The following is a 19,331-nucleotide window of genomic DNA, read 5'->3' on the forward strand; positions in this document are numbered from 1 at the left end:
TGTAACATATTCACCGGAGCACACCAGCGATCACTGAATGACCGAACAAAGAGATTTCGCCACAAACACCATGGGGACCTGTACGTAATAACGGGGTTACGACCGTCCATCACGTCGTACATTGCCATCGCCAGAAAGTTATAAAGGGCGAAACAAGGCAAACTCCTTTATAAAGTGTCTAATGGTGAGGCTTGAAGCAAGAGACATATCTCGTTTTCTTCACCGGCTAAAATGTGGAGAATTCAGAGATACCTTGGGATGTCTGCAGGTGGCTGTCCATCGTTGGTCCTTTTCCAGTGAGGACAGCCGTGCTCCCGGATTGGATTTTCCATGACCTGCCTTTCCACTGGCAGAGATCCTGATCAAAGCTGCAGTCCCACTCGGTTGCGTTTCGCTCCAGCACTGCAGGAAATAAAGCAATGACCTCAAACGCATTTCCCAAGGACTGACGGCAGGCGTGAAATCCACAGTGAAACAGCGCCCTCTTTTCTGACTAACGAAAAGCGAACTCAGGAGCAGTAGACATACTAGCTTGTGTACACGTGGAATGGGCAATGTTTCATTGCTTTTGAACGCGAGAGTTTTATAAGGCCCGTCGAGACATGTGTAGTAGGTTCGTCCGTAACAGATGCGGTGAAAGAGGAGGGAGCGGAGAAGATGAAGTTCGAAGATCCGCGACGGGTTCGAATCCACAACCTGCTCTGTCTGATGGCGAATTCGGGTGGTCATTTCGTGGCATTTTTTGGGGGGCCAGATCTCGCATGTTCACGTGGCGCCTTCCGAGCGCCAGGAATTTGCCCGCTAGCACCTTTTCCGCCCGGCCTCGAAGCAACCGAGCAGAGGATTGCCCAAGTATATCCAGTGTCGTCACATCCCCATGGCGAGGGTGGCGAGGGACCTCATTGGTCCACACGTTGAGGTTCACGTGGGCTAGCAGACGACGGAACCCGAAGACGAGCGACCGCGACGCCCCTATAGCGTAAAGCGTCTAAAACCGCTAGATTCTTGGCACTCATGTTGGGGTGGCAGCGGTCACGCGATCCAGCTTGGGCCCCGACCTAGCAATTCCCGAGCGTTAGTCCGCGTTGCCATGACATGAAATGACCACCGGAATTTGCCATGAGGTTTTTGTTGGGTTTTCCGGCAGACCTTGCATACAGATGTCGGCACAGTTTCCCCTGAAGTAAGCCCAGGACGCATGCTAAATCTTGTTTTCTCGCACTCCTTCCTACTGTCCGCCTTGTTTCCATCTGTCCGAGTCCGTACTCCGTACACGGCTCATAGCCGCAGTTCTCTTGCGGTGCTAATACACACACCCAGTCGGCCAATCAAACACAATCATCTCCCAGAAGACTGCCCTGCCACGCTTTTATGTTCAGTGCCGTAAAACGCCAATTCACGGTGGCTTGATAATGTTCAGCGAGAGATAACGCAACCCCGCTCTCATGTTACACGTTATCTCACTCACTGACGCATGCGTGGAAAGGCTGTTGCTTCCCACCCCTCCAATTCCACTAGCTGGAAAGCAATTTTCGAGAACGCTCTACTCTCATGTTTCTCTCGTTTGTGTAGTGATCCTTCATTACTGACGCATTTGATGCTGTGTGTGAAAGACATGTGAAGTGCCATCGTGCTAAGCCACTGGATGAGTGTTCTACGAACAAGAGGCCGCGCTACTCTTCAACGAGCCAAGGTAAGGTGTTCTGTTGAAGGTGGCAGCCTTACGGGCGGAATGTTACGGTCCGCAGCAATAGACCTCTACCCGCGAAACATCATCATGACGTTGGTAGACAGACTGAAACCGAAATAAATCGGAAGGGGAGAGCTGGGTTCCACGTATGGGCACCTATGCGCTGCCTCCTATTGAAGTAAAAGTAGGACCGAAGGTCGCGTCCCTTTCAGAGACCATCGTAACCCCCTCAAGACAGTGGCTTTCGGGCGGGACCTTGTTCGCCTCCTAGCTTTGGGTGTAGTTCAACTCTACCAAATTGGTGGCGCTGTTGAACACTATGACGTCGTTTTGCAAACTGGGAGATGTCCATAGCTTCTTCATGCGGTGCACTCGAGAAGTTGTATGGCGATGTGAGCCACTAGCCGCCATGCAGAATTATATCTTTCGCTTTCCCGATTTGTTGGAACGGGAGGCGTACGCCTTTTTTTTTTTGCCAATTTGAATTGCCACAAAATGGCGTATACGACCCTCTCTCTCTCAAATCAGAGGTGATGGCTGTATCAATCGGCACAGTGGTTGACGCAGAGCGCGTTTTCTGTGAAACCGGATATCGTTTGGGCACCAAACCGGAAGCGATGAAAACGGCATGTATAGTATAGTAGTATAGTTTGCCGCTGACGAAATGGCGTTCAAGGCATGGCTTAAAAAGGGTACGCTTTAACCATGACGATCGAGATTTCGGGGGTGTCTACGTCGCATGTTCGAACAATGAATTCGCGCTTTTTGACGTTCCTGAAGACATTTCACCAGCTCCGGTGGCGCAGCGGTAACGCGTGCGCTTGGAGACTGGGAGGTCCGCGGTTCGAATCCGCGGGCCGGCTGTGCCGTCTGGGGTTTTTCCTGGGTTTCCCTCAGATGTGTAATAGGCGTATGCCGGCACAGTTCCCCTGAAGTCGGCCCATGGACGCAGCTATCCTCCCCCCAAGCGGATTCCGCTCGGTCTTCCACTTCACCCTTTCCTCTCCTCCACCTTTCCCTTCCCGAGAAACATGCCGCCTAATCAGGCAGGCAGACCTCTCGGGTTCCTCCCAACGACACTCCTCCTCCCTCCTCCTCCTCCTCCTGAAGACACGCAACACGGCAAACAGAAATTGCCCTCCCTCCCCCAAGCCGCCGTCAGTGACTCAGTCCGTAGCGTGTACAGGTAGGGACAAAAGTTTACGGAACACGCGAGCGGCGTACTTTTTCTTTGGTGCGACACGCTAGCGGCCGCCGGAAGTGGATGAGTTCACTGTTTCGGAGGGGGGTGGAAGGGTGCGCTGTTAGCGACACACAGTGGTAGCTTCAGCTTCCCAGACACACCCAAGTCCCCAAGCGACACCGGGACTGCTACTGCGTGTCGCTAACAGCGCACGCTTCCACCCCTCCGAAGGAGTGAACTCTCCCGCTTCCGCCGGCCGCTAGGGTGTCGCCCCAAAGAGAAGGTACGCCGCCCGCGTGTTCCGTAAACTTTTGTCCCAACCTGTACGCCCTCTGATCCGGGTTGAAACCCGGCCATGGACGGTGGCAACTTGGTGCAGAAAGGGTACAACTTGCTCAGACGCGCCGTCTTCCGCGAGGGATGTTAAATGTGGTGTGCCTTGTGTCGAGATTTCGGCGCAAGATAAAAAACCCTCACGTGGGCAAAACTAATCCACAGACCCGACCACGTGATCGCAGTTGTCTCGCGACGTAAAGCCCCGACCGAATTATTCATAATCGTCGACAGAAGCGAAAGAACGCCGACGAGCTTGTGCTCACGGAGACCGGACCTTCTTGCTGGAATCGGACACACGGAAGAACAACTGTGTCACAGGAATTTCTTGTTGTTCTTCCGTGTCTCCAGTTCTAGCACTCAGTGCGAATATCATTGAACTTTGCCCAAACCAAATGGACTTGCGAGGGAAAGTTCCACTCTGTGAAAACGGAGAAAAAAAGAATACGATGCATGCAGTCGGTTGAAGAATAGAATGTAGGTTTGACATTATGCATCAACTTCACCAGCTCACTTGCTACTTAGCCATCTTTTCGTTGAAGAATAGAGTCTGAGTTATGCTCCGTTATTAAACGCTGCGCAGCACAGAGAGTTACGGACCTGCAAGTGGTACAGACGAGTCACTGGGGCAGTCCTTCTCGTAGACAACGATATCGTCGATGGCTATATCCATCTTGTTCGTGCTGCCTACGCTGCCTGTAATGCGGATCTGAACAAGAAATGAAATGTCACATGGAATGGGTTAGTCGTCATGGGGTGCATACATGAGGTTGATCAACGTGCTAGCTCCTGCGTCAACCGGTGGCACAGCCTTGAAACATAGGACTTACGTTGTACGCTCCAGGCAAGTCTCGCACTCTCTGTCGGTAGAGTTGCCAATGTGACCCTTGATTTCCGACAATGTCGCGCACGTGTTGGATGACTTTGCCGACGATCGTGTGGTCTACAGACAGGGTTGTGTCGGATCCTAGAAGTTGATACAGAGGGTCTGCATATTTGCCCTTGACATGGTCCAGTTCAGTTTCAGTTTATTTTGCACCAAAGGGCAAAGGTGATCCCTTATGCCCTTCAATTCTACGTGCTTCGTATCTGCAGGACCCGTAAGGGTACTTGACCTGACGTAAGGGTGACCTTCATTTCTACCCGCATTACGTATAACGTTCTTCAGTGGAACTAACCTTCTTGTCCAGCCATGTAATAGTAGAATTCCAAGCAAGTGGTCGGAGCGTAGTGCAAGAGCTCACTTTCCAGGGCAGCTGCGGCACCGTCAGCTATCGCTTCAGAGTCCACCAACATATAACGACCTGAAGAGACACGGAGAGATTTATGTTCCGACTCAACAAACCTCTTCGTCAGACTGAGTCATCTGAGGGAAGAACGCTACCTTTGGACGTGCTGCAAGAATCATAAGAATGTTACGTTGGTTATAGACTCAGAAGACTTTTCCGACTTTGTTTCTTTGGGAAGTGGACATTGTTGGGTGCTTTATACTACAGCGCTCTAGTCCCATACTGTACAAGGACACACATAAACAAGGACAGTCTGTTTGGTTTGGCCCACATCCTGTTTGCTGTTTAGCGGTTTCCCGTGATCTAAGGTGAGCACAACATACCTTGGGCGGTTGATGTCGTGTGATCTTTGGTGGGGTCTACTCCGGGCGTCCTGAGCATTCGCGTCGTCTGAACCCAGGAGGCGTTCCCCACGTTTCGCCAGTTGCACAAGTCATCTTCGAAGGTGCAGCATCCACGACATGGGCAGGCACGGCTTGAGAGGTAGACGTCGTCCACTCTCACGGTGCTCGTTGCCTTATCAGATTTCTTTCCAATAAAGGACAACTAGAGAGGGTAGAAGAACTGTAAGCTTGCAAGATTGAAATCAGCCTACTCTGTTGTCAGCCTACTTTCTGAGGACACTCGACAGAAAGACCTACACCGCTGGATGGTCTACCGATGTGAAAGCTTCTTACAGTGCCATCTGACTCATGACTGTGGTACTCATGACAAACAAACATATATGAAACTTAGGTACATGAAAACAAAAGAAAAGAAAAACAACACTTATTGAACAAATTGCATAGATACATATATGTGAAAAAAAAAGAAGGGTATGAGCCTATTAAAGGGCAAAATATGACAGCACAAGTGTACAACATGTAGAATGAAAATGGAAAGAATCTCGCATAAACACTTGTTAAATTGATTGACGTCGGTAATGGAGGTGATGGTACCGGGAAGGCGGTTCCACTTCAGCAATATACGAGGAAGAAACGAATCGTGAAATGACCTCGTTGAGCATGAGGGAATGCTCACTTTCCGTGGGTGATCGGTACCAGCTGAGATATATGTAGCCCGTTGGATTAGCGATTCTCTGAGGTGATCATAACGATAATAAGTGTTGCAAAATGTGTGTATAATGCAGGTAGTAAATTATACAGCCAAATACCATTTTGAATACCTTCAGGTTGGCAACATTAGTTCGCAGAGCGACGACTGTGGCATCGCTGATGCTCATAACTGTCTCGCGTCGCAAAGCCTGTTCGCCCAATACTTGCCGACAATGTTTCGCTGTGCCCCTGTAGGTTAACTGAAGCCGAAGCCCACTGGTCCGTAAGCGTTTCTTCACCGTGCACGGTCCATAGCGTGTCCACTGCGGAGGGTAGGACCTTGGCGACCTGCAGAGCTTCATCCCTGGTCTTGACGACGTAGTGCCAGAATTTGAGACATCGCGTCTCTCCTTCGACCACTTGGAACGGTGGGAGAGTCATGTTCCCCGACGAGTCTTTCAGCATTGCGAAATGTCCTGTGGGGAGAGAAGGGAGAGGGAAGGAGAGAAGGGAGGGACGGTAAGTAACTTCGATCTTGCAGCTGATATCCCGCGGTAAGAACATTTACGAAGATCACGTGGCACTATCCGTCCTTTCAAATGATCACATGACAGAGCGGACAGGGGTATGCGTTTAATGGAAAGAAAAGAGGAGATGCGGATGAGGTACAGCTTGGGACAAAAGTTTACGGAACACGGCACTGGCGTATTTCTTCATCGCGGCGGCCTCATGCTACCTGTGAAGAAGAGATCGAATAGGAAACGGGTGTCAGACAATTCATTCCATCTCTTAGTATGTGTGGCAACTCCTGTTTGCTTCTGGGGCGTCGCTCCCATGAAGAAATGTGACACCCCGGTGCACCGTAGGCTTTTGTCCCAAGCTGTACGAGGGCGTATGTACCAGCAAATGTCGCATTTTAGAGAGGGAGTTGGAGTGTTAGCAGTAGAACAGACAGCGAACTGGGTTAGTACCATACTACTAGTTCGTTTTAACTATAAGAGTGACGAAATCTGGGCTTGTTGGTATGAGACCATATTGCTGCTACCATTATACGGCGCAGCTTGATCTTCGATATCCTTGCGCCAGAAAACTCCAAACTCCATATTGCTGCTGAGCGCTACAAGACGAGGACTTAAGAAGGAACACAACACATGCGCTAACCTCCAACACTTTAATGAAATTTGCCGTACCAGCTGCTTAAGCGCTCCTGGCCACCTGCTGGTTCTTTCTACATTTACACGTGTCGAGGTACGTCAGCTCCCTGTCATATAAAGCAATGGAAGGAACACTGGGTTACCACAGGCTCCCCAGTGGTAAGCTGTGGTAACCCAATGTGTAATCATCGGAAGGAATCCAGACAGAACAGCTAGAGAGATTATAGAGGCCCAAACAATTAAGGATTTGGGTCAGGCCTGTGGCAGTGTTCCTTCCATTGCTTTATCTGACAGGGAGCTGACGTACCTCGACACGTGTAAAAGTAGAAAGAACCGGCAGGTGGCCAGGAGCGTTTAAGCAGCTGGTACGACAAATTTCATTAAAGTGTTGGAAGTTAGCGCAGGTGATGTGTTCCTTCTTAAGTCCTCGTCTTATAGCGCTCAGCAGCAATATGGTTTTAACTATGTCTCAGTTTGGATCCCGTGGTCCTCTAATTGCATCAGCGAGCTTATGGCTCGCTCCCGTTCTCTGACCCATAGCTGGTTTGATAGACTGTGATCACGTGATGTCTTGGTCACGTGTATCTCCGAAGGCAACAGCTGTTTACTTACCATCCACCTGGGAAAGAGTATGGTCAAACAGGTTCGTGTTTGCCTCTCGTCCAGTCGTGATCCTCCAGCCTTCTAAATGCCAACCGCAGGAGCCTTGTTCAAAAGTACATGTGGCTGCACAGAAAGATATATACAGTTCGCTGCATAAAACGCAACGGCAAAAAACAAGCAAGCAAGAAGGAGGAAGGGTTTTGGTCAAATCGTGTGTGTTTATCCTAAGCCGTAAAATCTTATGCACACCACCTACTACTACAGATAGGAACTGGACATACGCAAATTTCCCAGCGGCGTGGCCGTAGTTACGGCGGTCGCCGTTTGACGCCATATTTTGCGCTACGTAACACTAAATATTTGTACTCAGATGATACGCTAACCCAAACAGGAACAAACTAACCAGGATTAGTCATTAAGCTGATACCGATGATACTGTGCGCGTCTTATTTACAGAGCCGTTTATATAGAGTGCTTGGCCATTTACAGAGGCCTAATTTGAAGGGCGTCATGTGACGTCACAGCTGAATGGCCTCCATCGCCGTGCTCTATTGTTTCCCCGTCGTTAGCCACCGCCACCGCCATTTTGATGCGTATCATTTTTTAGGATGCAAGAAGGGGAAGACATGCTGGTGGACAGCATCAAAATGGCGCGTACCAGGTGGCTAATATGCGGATTCCGCTTGGATTCAAGCTCTGTGGGCGGCGTAACCACGACTGTGACGTCAAAACAAGCTTCCCCCATGAAGGGGCAAAAGATCAGATAATGTCCAAGCTCTCTCTATAAATGGCTCTGCTCATTGACGTCCACTGGCGCCTCTACCGATCATTGTCGTAATAACTTTTGATCTCATTCTCCCGTGGACGATTTGGGCATGTCCATGTATATTCATGTGGTTGCACTGCTTGTTTATCTGCTTGTTCAGGTCGTGCCGTAGGTATCACTAGGGACAATGTCTGTTTGCTGGCATCCCGGGATTAAAAGCTCGTGGATGACATAATACGTGACGTCATGAAGGTGAACCTACTTTGTGTGAGGCAGGGTTTATCATCGAAGGTGACGTCATCGATGGCCATCAGGGAAAAGCTGGGAACCGGGATTGTGGCTTGGAAGACAATCTAGAAGAAAATATCATTTTTTTTTTGTGTTACAGCATTGATTAAAAGCAGATCCTCAAGAGATAAGCTCCGTGTGAGATGACCATGGATGTAATGTAGTAAAATAAGCAGCTCACGGATGACAGAATGATCGCACCCTCTCGGACCAGCTTCCGTAAACAACATCCGAGCCTTTCAAAGCAACAAGATCTAGACCACCACTTTTGTTTTGTAAGAAATTAAAAGGCACAGATGGACGAGCTTCTTCTGTTGGAGGCTGATGAAGGCCCTACCATCACGTGACAGGTTGTTTTCGTATGGCTACGTGGACAGCTACCGCACAGAAATACGAGAGTCAAAGGTTTCGGACGTTTCGGGCTCCGTTGCCTAACATCAGCTGGGATTCATTGAGCATGGCTGCAGTCTAGGCTGCAACTCCATGGAGAGTTCTTGGCAACCACCGGTTTCTTATGGACTCTTCAGTTCTACGTCTGACTGCACTTTTTCCTTTTACAGTGATAGTTGTAGCAGCAAGGTTTTGCCGCGTTGACGGTGATTATGGGGACCGTAGCGCCATGACGTCACGACATTACGTGGCACAGCAAATGCCACAATCACACCGCACACAAATACGACATCGCACCACCTGCAGCACCGCCTGCAGCACCGCCACTGTCCGGGGTGGTAGCAAGTCGCAGCGTAGGGAGAGGGAAACAAGCCGTAGCTGTGCGCATGTCGCCACTGTACCAGACACCTCGCAATGGAGCAGCCACGGAAGGTGCGTACTGCTCGTACCGTCTGAAGACCAGGGATGGAAACGCCTGTGCTGCTCATGAGCGTCTGAGTGGTTTCGCAGCTTTCTCGCTTCCCGAATGGGCGTGTGTGTGTTGTCGGATGTGAACGCCCACCGCTCACAACGGTTCACGCACTAATCTACGTATAGTTTTCCGGCAAAACATTCTTACGGAGCTGCAGTGCCTCCCGACGTACTTTACTGGTCATAGAGGTCCGTTGTTGCTCTTTGAATAAAGCAACCGTGAAAACAATTCACTACGTGTGTGTGGTGAACACAACCGTGAAAAGATTTGTGCCCGTTGCACGAAGATGGTACAGCTCTCGCTGTCACTGCCTGCTATGTCTACCTGATCTGTCGAGTGTGCGTGCGCGCGCCTGCCACCTATTTAACAGCAGCAGCATCAACAACAACTCTATTATTAAGTGATGAAAGGGGATTTTCATCGCCAGGCGCAGTGGTGTACCTCGTTGCTGGTGGTTATGTGGGGAATTAAATAATGATCCTCTTCACAATAAGGGATCTAGGTCCTATGGTGTCCAAAGAGGTCACAAGAGCTTTGAGTGGAGAGCATTGGTGGGCTGGATTTCGCCAGGGACCAAGCAATTTTGAAAAGGGGAGAGAGGGAGAGAGAGAGAGAGAGAGAGAGGAGTTCAGTTGATTAGGAGACCCTGAGACTGTGGTTCGGGAATTCCCATCCCTTTGAATCCATAAAAATATGAATCAACATCAACATGGAAATGAATGAGGTAGGCTATCGCAACTCCAGCTGCGAGATAGCTCGTGCAGCTGTCGTTTTTGTGGTACATAGTCGTTTGTGTCAGCAACGCTTTCATATGCCGTCTCATGTCTCGAGGACGATACATACTTTGAAGGGAGACGGAGATCGAATATTAAAGCTCGCGACGTTCCAGCCAGGCTGCCCCGATCCAGACTTCGTCCACACTGTATCAGTCGTTCCGTTACCGATATCCAGCAGGACTGCCAGTCGTCCTACGTTGGTCCGTGTCATGAAGTAATAGAAGGCAAAACAGGCGCCGTCGCTTCCTGTGGGAGCTTGTCTCGCTGACACCAGCATCGCCGACTGCTCTTTTGCGTGCGTGTGAGCCGGTTCTGGTGCTACGTACATGTAGCGACCTGAAGGAAGAAAAGATAATGTCGGAACAGTTAATAATTTTTTCGTTGACTGCCGCCGTGGCGCCATCTGTGGGCAGCGCTACAGACCCCTTTCTCAAGCTGGGCCATGGCCTCCTATATACTACATGCCTGCTCAATGAGGCAAAATTGGCCGTTCACGGAGAATCACTTTCCTAGGTTCGGAGACACGGACAACCTCTGCCTACCCTGTAAGCGTACGCTGCCGTGTGCTTGATGCATACGCTGCTCTACGGCGCTCTGCGGAGATAAATGTCCTGGACGGGTGACTGTGTTGAAGCCTTCGTCATTGCTCGATAAGCCAGTGGTTATCGAAAGACACCACGCCAGTTAGCGTTGTTACGGTCTGTTTTGGGCGTCATGTCATGACTCCGACTGTCAGACACCCGCTTTCGCAAACTACGCTCTGTATGTAGGAGGATACTGATGATACCGCATCGAGGTAGCTATCACCAATCTAGGAAACTAGCGCCACTGTTGTGGACGCCTGTCGGCGCCTGTGTGTTCCGGAATTATTGGGCAGGCATGGTAGTGTATATAGTAGGCTATGGCTGGGCGTTCACACTGGGCAGCAACGGTGCGCGTGGTACACAAAAGTAGCAAAGCAGGTACGAAAGCGAACATGTCGTACGATACCTCTCCCAGTTGTGTGATCTCCAGGGGGACTCATCACTCCCTTCCGTCCGACCGCTAAAGCCCAGTCGGCGGTGTCGGCATTGTTCTCGTGGTACCAGCCACAGGTCTCGGGATGCTCGAAGTCACATGTCACAGCTGCATTGGTTGGAAGTAGCCAAAACGTCAGACGATGCGGCTGAACAAACTTCTTCAGACGTAGTCGTGTAAGAAAGGGTTGATCTCGCTCTTAATCTTTTTTGAGAAGCACTCTGGCGTCATAGTGTTCTGGTATCGGGTGTATAAATAACATTTAACTAGGTTTTCCTTTAATTGTATTGATGTGGAATCTCACGGAGCAGTTGTAGTTATATGTGTCTGTGTGGTTTCCCGGGTGAGGTAGTATTAAGCAGTAGTGGGGCCCCCTTGCACATAATTGGTACGTGTATCCCATCAAAAATCCCTGGCCCCTCCCCCCAGTCGAATCCAGCCCATACTGCGGGGGATGGAAAATACCTGTCTATGTCTGTAGCTGTGTCTAAGTCTATGAAGTAATTCCAGCTAAGTGTGTCCACAGAACGTTCCCAAGAAAAGGTACTCAAGGAGGGTTTTCAGGAAGCATCGATGAGAGTTCGTGTTAGTACCCTAGAATTATTTCTGTGGCAACGGGCCTATAGGACTGCGCCGTTGTGGTTGAGGCGAGACGGTATTGCATTTGTCCCACAAGTGCACTAATGACTCTTAGACAGGACATCGTGAACTAGTAGTGTAGAAGTACGACATACGCTTTGTGGCGACGCTGTTTGGATGGCAGTCTTCGTACTTGATGTCGTCAATGGTGATGTTGCGAAACAGCGACTCATAGAAGAACTGCGGTATAGAACAAAAAAGGTACCACACTGCGATTTAAACTTTCTGCATGCTCTGGTTGGAATGTATAGAAATAACCAGCCTAGGTCCAAATAATTTTATGCGATCACAGTGGTTGCTTTAATGCCTGATTAGTAATACAGGCAATAACAGGGGTGCACAAATATCATAGGAAAGTTATCACTGCATTGTAATGCGCAGAAATACTCATTAATTAGTACGCATCTCAAGACACATAGTAAGCTGGCGGACACCTTAAGGGACTGTAAAGTGGATGGCTACGCTATAAACTACCCGAGCTCCTACATAATTGATTACGTAACGACATCTTGGTAGTCATTATCAGCTTTATCAGCCGACGCACTTTTGACCCTTCTTGCCCACCACAGCGAAATATAACCTCGATCCGAGCTTCTCATGACGTCACGTGGACGGCGCCATATTTTAAAGCGCAGCGCCGTCTAGCTGGGGGAGCACGTTGAAAAATGTTTACTGTCCATGCCAGAGAAAAGGAAAGCACACGTGTCGTGTGCTTCTTCCTCCCTGGCGTCGCTTTCCTCCTTGCTGGAGTGCGCTGGGCGCGAAAGCGCTGGGTGTGAGGCTGGCTTGAAAACGGTGTATAGAAAGTGCGCGTTTTTCTAAACGCTTGTAACTTGGTCGCTTCAGACACGCAATTTCTCTGCTATGCACTGACTGTTTTTTTAGTCAGTCTAGTCTAGGTCTAGTTCCAGAGATTACTGGCTCCAAGCAAAATTCGCAGACCTCAAGACTCGGGAACCAAAGGCGACCGACGCGCCACCTATAGAAAACGCAAGGACCTAGGCTATCCATCCGGCAGGTCGTGGCCTATTGCAATGTGCGCCTCGCCGTCAAATGTGCACGGTTCATGCGTTCCGGTACACCAGAACGTAAACAGTTCAGTACACACAGCAGCGACTAAGCGACTTTCATAGCTTTCATCTTGATCACGCTACTGAAGCTGGAACTGTGGGTAATGGTGGTAGCGCAGACGACGTGTGAGAGGGAGAGAAAGGCCAACAGGTGGTGCTGATAGCCTTAGAGATTACAACAGTTTATACGGAACTGTTCAAAAGTTGCTGTTATGGTTTTCTTAAAGAGGTCTTACAGTAGTAAGTAACTTGTCCCAAATAGAGTCACTTCAATATCACGTGATACCTGTCCGCCAATCCGGGGCGACCTCCAATGTTTGCGGTGGCGGACGTCGTGGACGCTGCGATCGCGAAATTATCACTCTGTCAAGTTGGTCAGTATGAACAGTATGAAGGTTTGGGACGTGGTGACATGTGTGCATCATCACAAATCCAAGTTCCGCTGGTTGTACATAAAAATATGGTGATTGTATATCACTTCAGTCCCTCTAAAGTGGAACCTCGCAACAAAATCATCACAAAGGTTGTGGTATATCTGTCTGTGGTATATCTGGGATGTCAGAAACATGTGCATGAAATATCTCCGTCCAAAACTGCGCAGATTTTACTCAAACGAATTATTACGAAGCGAGTGCTTTGCCTCTGTGAAGTGAGAGGGCGCTGAAAGCAATAAGCAAGCATTGCTGACATCATTAGGCATCCGGCAAAGGCGAAAAAATGCAGGCTTGGAAGCAGACGACAGTGCTGGGAAATCCTCCTCAGGACAAACCGCCGTAGTATGGAGCTCAGTTCTCCGCTCTTCGCATTTTGGTTGGTTTGCTATTGCCGTAATTTACGAATTTTATTATTTTTGTAACTGTTTTACTGTTTTTTCGTAAATTCGATTGCGCAGCTATAACGCATCGCAGAGTGAAAATATTTTTCACGGTGACTCCTGGTGGACAGCTTGACAGATGAGGCAGGACCTCAAGCAATGTTAAATGTCACCTCACTGCCCCTTTAATGGATGAAGTTAGAAAGCCAGTTTGCAGTTGGTAATAACTGCAGTTTATAAAGGCCTCACGAAGGGTTTTGTGTACAGTAATTTCGAGCCACATTTCAGAGGGTGCTATACTGAGCGAAAAGCAGGTCTGTTTTCAAACGACTCTGGGCCTATCCTGAAAAAGTGGTCTGCCTCGACAAATTCTCGTTGTTTACGGCGGTTGATCGGCGCTAACCTGTGTCACCGGCGCGACCTCCTTTCAGCAAAGTGTCCGCCGAAAAGGAGTTCTAGCTAACCGGTGTGTTGTGCCAGTGTTCATTTTCAGTTCCTCCACTGCCACTTCTCAGAAAAGTGTTGGGCACATAATGTCAAGCGAACAACGGCTACTTACCTTCATACCCGCTTGCCAATTGCCGACGTTCACAGCCACCTTGATCCACTTGCGACTACTGTATCCCCAAACTCCGGAGAAGAATACCTTCTTCTGGGTGTCGTTTTGTACTCCGACATCCAGCGCTGCATTATCTGATGCCACGAAAGTGAGCAATAAAGCATGTTGCTCTCAGTAACCTTGTTTGAGACGGGTACGCTTTGAGGTTGATCCTAAGGTTAGGTTCCCTATGTCAATTGCGAACCACATGTGAAACTGTGGGCGGTTGTGGATATTTCGCGAAAAGAACCAAACCAACAAGAACAAGACCTTATCTTAGAAATGAAATGAATTAAACCTCTATCCGAGAAACGTCATCATGACATTGGTAGCCAGACTGAAACGAAACAAATCAGAAGGGGAGGGCTAGGTTCCATGAATGGGCACTAGCTTGCTTGCTGCCTCCCACTGAAAAAAAAGTAGGACCGACGGTCGCGCATTTTTCAGGTACCGTTGTAATTCCCTCATGAGCGTGGTTTTCGGGCGCGACCTTGTTCGCCCCTAGCTTCGAGCGTAGTTCAACTCTACCAAATTGGTGGCGCTGTCGAACACTATGACGTCATTTGTTTATGAACAAGGAGTGGTCTGTTGAGTGCAATAACCCCTGCCCTCTGGTCACAGCAGATGACTGTTGCAAGCTCATAGTACCGCCCCTTTTTGTTTGTCGGGTGGACATTGTTGCGATGACGTCACTTCAGCTGGTGTAGTCATTTCCAGCACTGCCCGAGAGCTGTGTCTCTCAATAGCCAGGTAAATTACCTACTATTTCATAGAAAATTTGCTTCTGACGACTCTAGCGTTTGAAAAACTGGTCTCATAAAAGAAATTGATTCCTTGCAAGCTTAGGTTAGGCTAATTTAGGTTAGGTTAGGCTTGGCCATATTACATCCGGTTAGGCTGTTTTGTGCTGTTTGGGCAGGAAGGTGAGATGGCCCAAAATTTATATCTACTGTCTTGTTACTTACTTTGAGTGAACACATAGAAGATGATGGTACAACCATGACCTGTCTCTCCCAGTGGTGGAGTCGTGAGCACGCTACGATCTCCAAATGGAACATCTGCGCAACGTACATAAATACTTTCGCTTTCTACGCACGCTGAAATGTAGCTCAAGACAACCAATAAGGATCACAGCATGCCCAATATCGGCTGAACATTGAAAATACCGGCTTTATGTTGGTTCAATCTTGGACCAGTATTGCCTACACAGGGTGTCCCAGCTAACTGCGAACATATTTTCAAAAAATATATATGACACTTTTTCCAAGATGAAAGCATTGCAATATAGCATATGCTGAAGGGCACTCCTTTGGAGGGCATTAGCATTAGCAAAGTCCAAAGGCAATGCCTTAATTAACTTTCATTAATTAACTTTTTAATTATAAAAGCTGCGAAGTTGTCCCAATGAGAACATCCGTTCTTTTCGGTCACCTGATTATCGTAGCCGTTTTCAGAACAAAAATCCGTTCGATAGATCGCCTGCAAAAAAATCGTGAAGGAACGCCATTTTTTCTTGATTTTGTTCATTGCGCATCTTCAGAGACGCGTATTTCCTTCATCCCCAACGTGAGAGTGGAAAAGAGCACGGTGGCCGCCTCATGCGTCGAAGATGAGTTTTAACTTGCGGAAACAAAACAAAAACAAATGTATCGAGTGACTCTATCGGAACTGGCCTGGGTTGCATTTTCTGTTTCCTTTTTCTGTTTCCATCTTTCTCCAGGACGCGAGAGGTGATAGTGTGCTCTTTCTCCCTCTCACATTGGGGGTGAAGGAAAGACCCGTCTTCTAAGAAGCGCAATGAACAAAATAAAGAATAAAAAAGGTTTTCTTCACGAGTTTTTTGTGGGCGATATATCGAACTAATTTTTGTTCTGAAACGTTACAATAACGTTACAATACGATGGAATGTTACGATATCAGGTGACTGAAAGGAACGGATGTTCCCACTGGAACAACTTCGTAGCTTTTACCATTAAAAAGTTAATTACTTGAAAATTAATTAACACATTGCCTTTGGAGTTTGTTAATGCCCTCATAAGGAGTGCCGTTCAGCATATGCTATATTGCAATTGATTTCATCATGGAAAAAGTGTTATATATATTAAAAAAAAATATGTTCACAGTTAGCTGGGACACCCTGTGTAGGCAATACTGGGCCAATACATTTTGTTGCTCGGGGTGCGAACATATCTTTCTACTTTGAAGAAACACTACGTCTTACCTGGATCGTTTAACGTGTAAGAGCAGTAGCCCCCCTTAGTGGTACCGATCCTGTCTACACCAGGAAGGCCCATGTAGAACTGCCGGTTGTTGACCACTTGCTCCAACGACAGCCGTTGCCAGGTGTAGCGAGATGTCTTGGGTGCGTTGTAGAGGCCGCACATGTCCGTCGAGAAATCGCACGCACCTTGTCAATGAAGATAGTAGTTTGGATGTAAGCAAGCTGAACCTTAATAGACTTGCAATCTGCTTCTCGAATGCCTGTGGTCAAACCAAGGCCTATAGAAGACACGTCTGTACACGGAAGCAAAGGTGATGACAGCGCACTGCCGTTTTCTAGCGTCGCTCGCCTTTTCTATTTCTTTTTTCTTTTTCTTTCTTATTTTCTTTTTTTTTTCTCGCCAACGTTCTAAAAGTAGAACTTCACCTCTTGCTCTCCTAGCCAACCAGCATTCCGAATGGTATCGTTCGCCCCCCTACTCCGTTTAGTACGGGAGACGTACAAAAAGGGGCTACGCCCCTCTCGATCCGAAAATCAAGGGGTGACAGCAGGAAGGAGTGGGGGACAGGGGGTGGTAGTATGCGTCCTGGGCCGATTTCAGGGGGAACAGGGTGACAGGATTCGAACCCGTGTCACCTCCCAGTCTCGGCGTGGAAAGCGATCATCTTAACCACTATGCCATAGGAGCAGGTCAAGGAGAGAGTGTTATAACTCTCATTCTGTGCAGGGGTTTGCTCTGGGCGTGCCAAGTGGAGTTGTGTTTTTGAAGTTTAGCATGAAGATCTGATCATTTTTGCGTTGGTTCCCACACGGGGCACCACGGGCACTGGTGTGACCACGAGATGGGAGAGGATATCGCTGTAGTTCGTTGCTTTACCAAGAAGTCATAACACGTCTAAGTTTTCTGCACATTACTTGATTCTATGTATACAGCCAAGCCTGAGAACTGGCAACATAAATGTTCAACGTTTTCGTAATGTCAGGACCTAGTCTCAGGAGAGCGCGTGTTCGTATCACGACCTACTAGTTTATAACGACCATGTCATGGGCACCCCTTCCCAGCGCCACTTTGGAAACTAGCGGTGGCACAACTTATCGGTCCGGTTATCGCTTCCTCAATTTCTGCAATACTTTGTACTTCAGCTTGCCTTAGTATTTTTGTAAAAGCAGTGCATGTCTCATGGGAGATGCCTCCTTCTGAAGTGGATTATCATCATCATTCCACGCGTTTTCATAATAGCTGTTGCGGTCGTCTGCTACAGTAGTCGTACGTACGCTTCTGCGCGTTCAGAATTCAATCGTCCAACCGTGATGCAGATTTCGCGTTGCCGATGAGTAGCGCTCCCTTGCAGATCGCGCGGACGGGTTCCTCATAGGTGTTGCCGATTATGACACGGTCGTTATAATCTGATAAGTCGTGGTTCGAATACGGAGGCACACCAGACAACCGTGACAAACGGGAGACCTCTTCGATGTGAGACGTACCACAGTTGGCTTCGTCCGACTTGTCCTTGCAGTTGGGAAGGAAGTCGCACACTTGACTCCTCGGAACACATTCCTTTGACGTTTCACAAGAGAATTGGTCGCCCGGGCACAGCCTTCTTGCTGGGATCACTTCCCGAATCCTGGGAATGTCACCTGAGAGTATAAGGGCACCTTGTTCATGGGAGCTCCAAGTATGCCTCGAGAAACCCTAGGGACGGAAATCTACCGAAGCCCAGCTACTGGATCGGAACTAGGCTTAGCTCGTGTACGGTGTCTCCCACCAGCCCAAGCTGTGCTCACAGGAAGTGTAAGACACAAAAACAGCATTGTCTACTACTACGCGCTGGATATGAACTGGTGGGCTGTGATCCTGTGAGGCACCTTCTGGCTGCTATTACATTTTGAACTATTCTCAGACACAGAATAAGTCAGACAAGTCAGTGAACGAGTAAAGACAATGAAAGTGTTCTGTGTGGTGTACACAGAGCGATATCCGAAATACCTTTATATGCTTTGCAGGAAGGTGAAAATGTGACATCATCTATTGCGATGTAGCCTTTTCTGCCGTCGGTAGAGTTGACCCAGCCATCAAAAATGAACTGCGTAAAGGGTTAGCAGTCGGTGGTGAATGGGAGGACTTCTGCTTCAGGCGTGAAGTTTGAAACTCCAGGCAATAGGATCAAATATACATGAAAAGCGTAAAATCCCCAACAACACCGGATACCCTCTGGATGCACGAATAATGTCTTGACGGGTTCGTACGTCCGACGGATATACGAGGGATATCCATCGGGTGTACAAATCCGTTAGGACATTATTTGTACATGCAGAGGATATTCGGTGTTGTTGGGGAATCGTAGCGTGAAACAGTTTCATATGTAGCCACGTGCAGTAAACGTCATAGTCCAAGGTACTTCGTCCAGGAGAACAACGTGCGCAAAAATTTGGTCTCCACCTCGCCATCAGAATGTCTTCGTGACGAAACAGCAACGGAGCTTCGTTTTAAGGGTTATAAGGAAAGGTTATAACAGGAGGTGAGGACGGGTTGATAAATTTTACCCGCACCGCACCCGCAGATGTGCAACCAGAAAAAGCATCCTGAGTTCGTGGAGTCGTAATGCGGGTACATCCGCGGACGCAGGGCAAGTACAGCCACGCCTTACCCGCAACGTGCAGCCGCACTGATCTCGCACCCGCAAACAGTAAAGCTGCGCCAGTATACGTGCGTTGCTGCCCTACTTTTACGGCACCGTGACAAATAGAAAGTTTGTCACTTGCATGCATTCAAATTGAGCATGAGAGAACTGATGTTCTGAGGCTGGAACAACATAGAAGGGACAAATACAAACGAAGCCTCAAATTGCCTAAGAAATTAACGATGAAAGATGAAAGTCTGAACCTGAAAAGGTTAGCCAGCTGTAGGACTCGAACCCCTGCTCGAACAGGTGCCGCTTGCGTCGATCCCGTCGTATGAATGTGTGTGTGAGTGAGCAAAAATGTAAGAGTGAA

General features: G+C 48.5%; 2 protein-coding genes across 4 annotated transcripts in view; one reads left to right on the forward strand and one right to left on the reverse strand.

Annotated features, from left to right (window-relative positions):
* LOC135392010 (MAM and LDL-receptor class A domain-containing protein 1-like) overlaps window positions 1–19,331 on the reverse strand; it is a 103,447-nt gene that overhangs the window by 21,892 nt on the left and 62,224 nt on the right. For all 3 annotated transcript variants that reach the window (XM_064622621.1, XM_064622620.1, XM_064622622.1), the window contains 16 exons: window positions 18,325–18,421; window positions 17,823–17,975; window positions 16,338–16,523; window positions 15,082–15,174; window positions 14,078–14,211; window positions 11,730–11,814; window positions 10,969–11,103; window positions 10,046–10,314; window positions 8,315–8,405; window positions 7,296–7,409; window positions 5,758–6,005; window positions 4,819–5,041; window positions 4,385–4,510; window positions 4,037–4,173; window positions 3,807–3,915; window positions 253–402 (listed from right to left, as the gene is read on the reverse strand). In XM_064622621.1, coding sequence (XP_064478691.1) covers window positions 253–402; window positions 3,807–3,915; window positions 4,037–4,173; window positions 4,385–4,510; window positions 4,819–5,041; window positions 5,758–6,005; window positions 7,296–7,409; window positions 8,315–8,405; window positions 10,046–10,314; window positions 10,969–11,103; window positions 11,730–11,814; window positions 14,078–14,211; window positions 15,082–15,174; window positions 16,338–16,523; window positions 17,823–17,975; window positions 18,325–18,421 — 2,350 coding nt within the window. The remainder of the gene's footprint in view (window positions 1–252; window positions 403–3,806; window positions 3,916–4,036; window positions 4,174–4,384; window positions 4,511–4,818; window positions 5,042–5,757; window positions 6,006–7,295; window positions 7,410–8,314; window positions 8,406–10,045; window positions 10,315–10,968; window positions 11,104–11,729; window positions 11,815–14,077; window positions 14,212–15,081; window positions 15,175–16,337; window positions 16,524–17,822; window positions 17,976–18,324; window positions 18,422–19,331) is intronic.
* LOC135392011 (sperm-specific sodium:proton exchanger-like) overlaps window positions 1,543–19,331 on the forward strand; it is a 102,026-nt gene continuing 84,237 nt past the window's right edge. The window contains exon 1 of the mRNA XM_064622623.1: window positions 1,543–1,693. The gene's annotated coding sequence lies outside the window, so the exon portion shown is untranslated. The remainder of the gene's footprint in view (window positions 1,694–19,331) is intronic.

The sequence above is a fragment of the Ornithodoros turicata genome, chromosome 4 (genome assembly GCF_037126465.1).
Source record: "Ornithodoros turicata isolate Travis chromosome 4, ASM3712646v1, whole genome shotgun sequence".
NCBI classification, from domain to species: Eukaryota; Metazoa; Arthropoda; class Arachnida; order Ixodida; family Argasidae; genus Ornithodoros; species Ornithodoros turicata.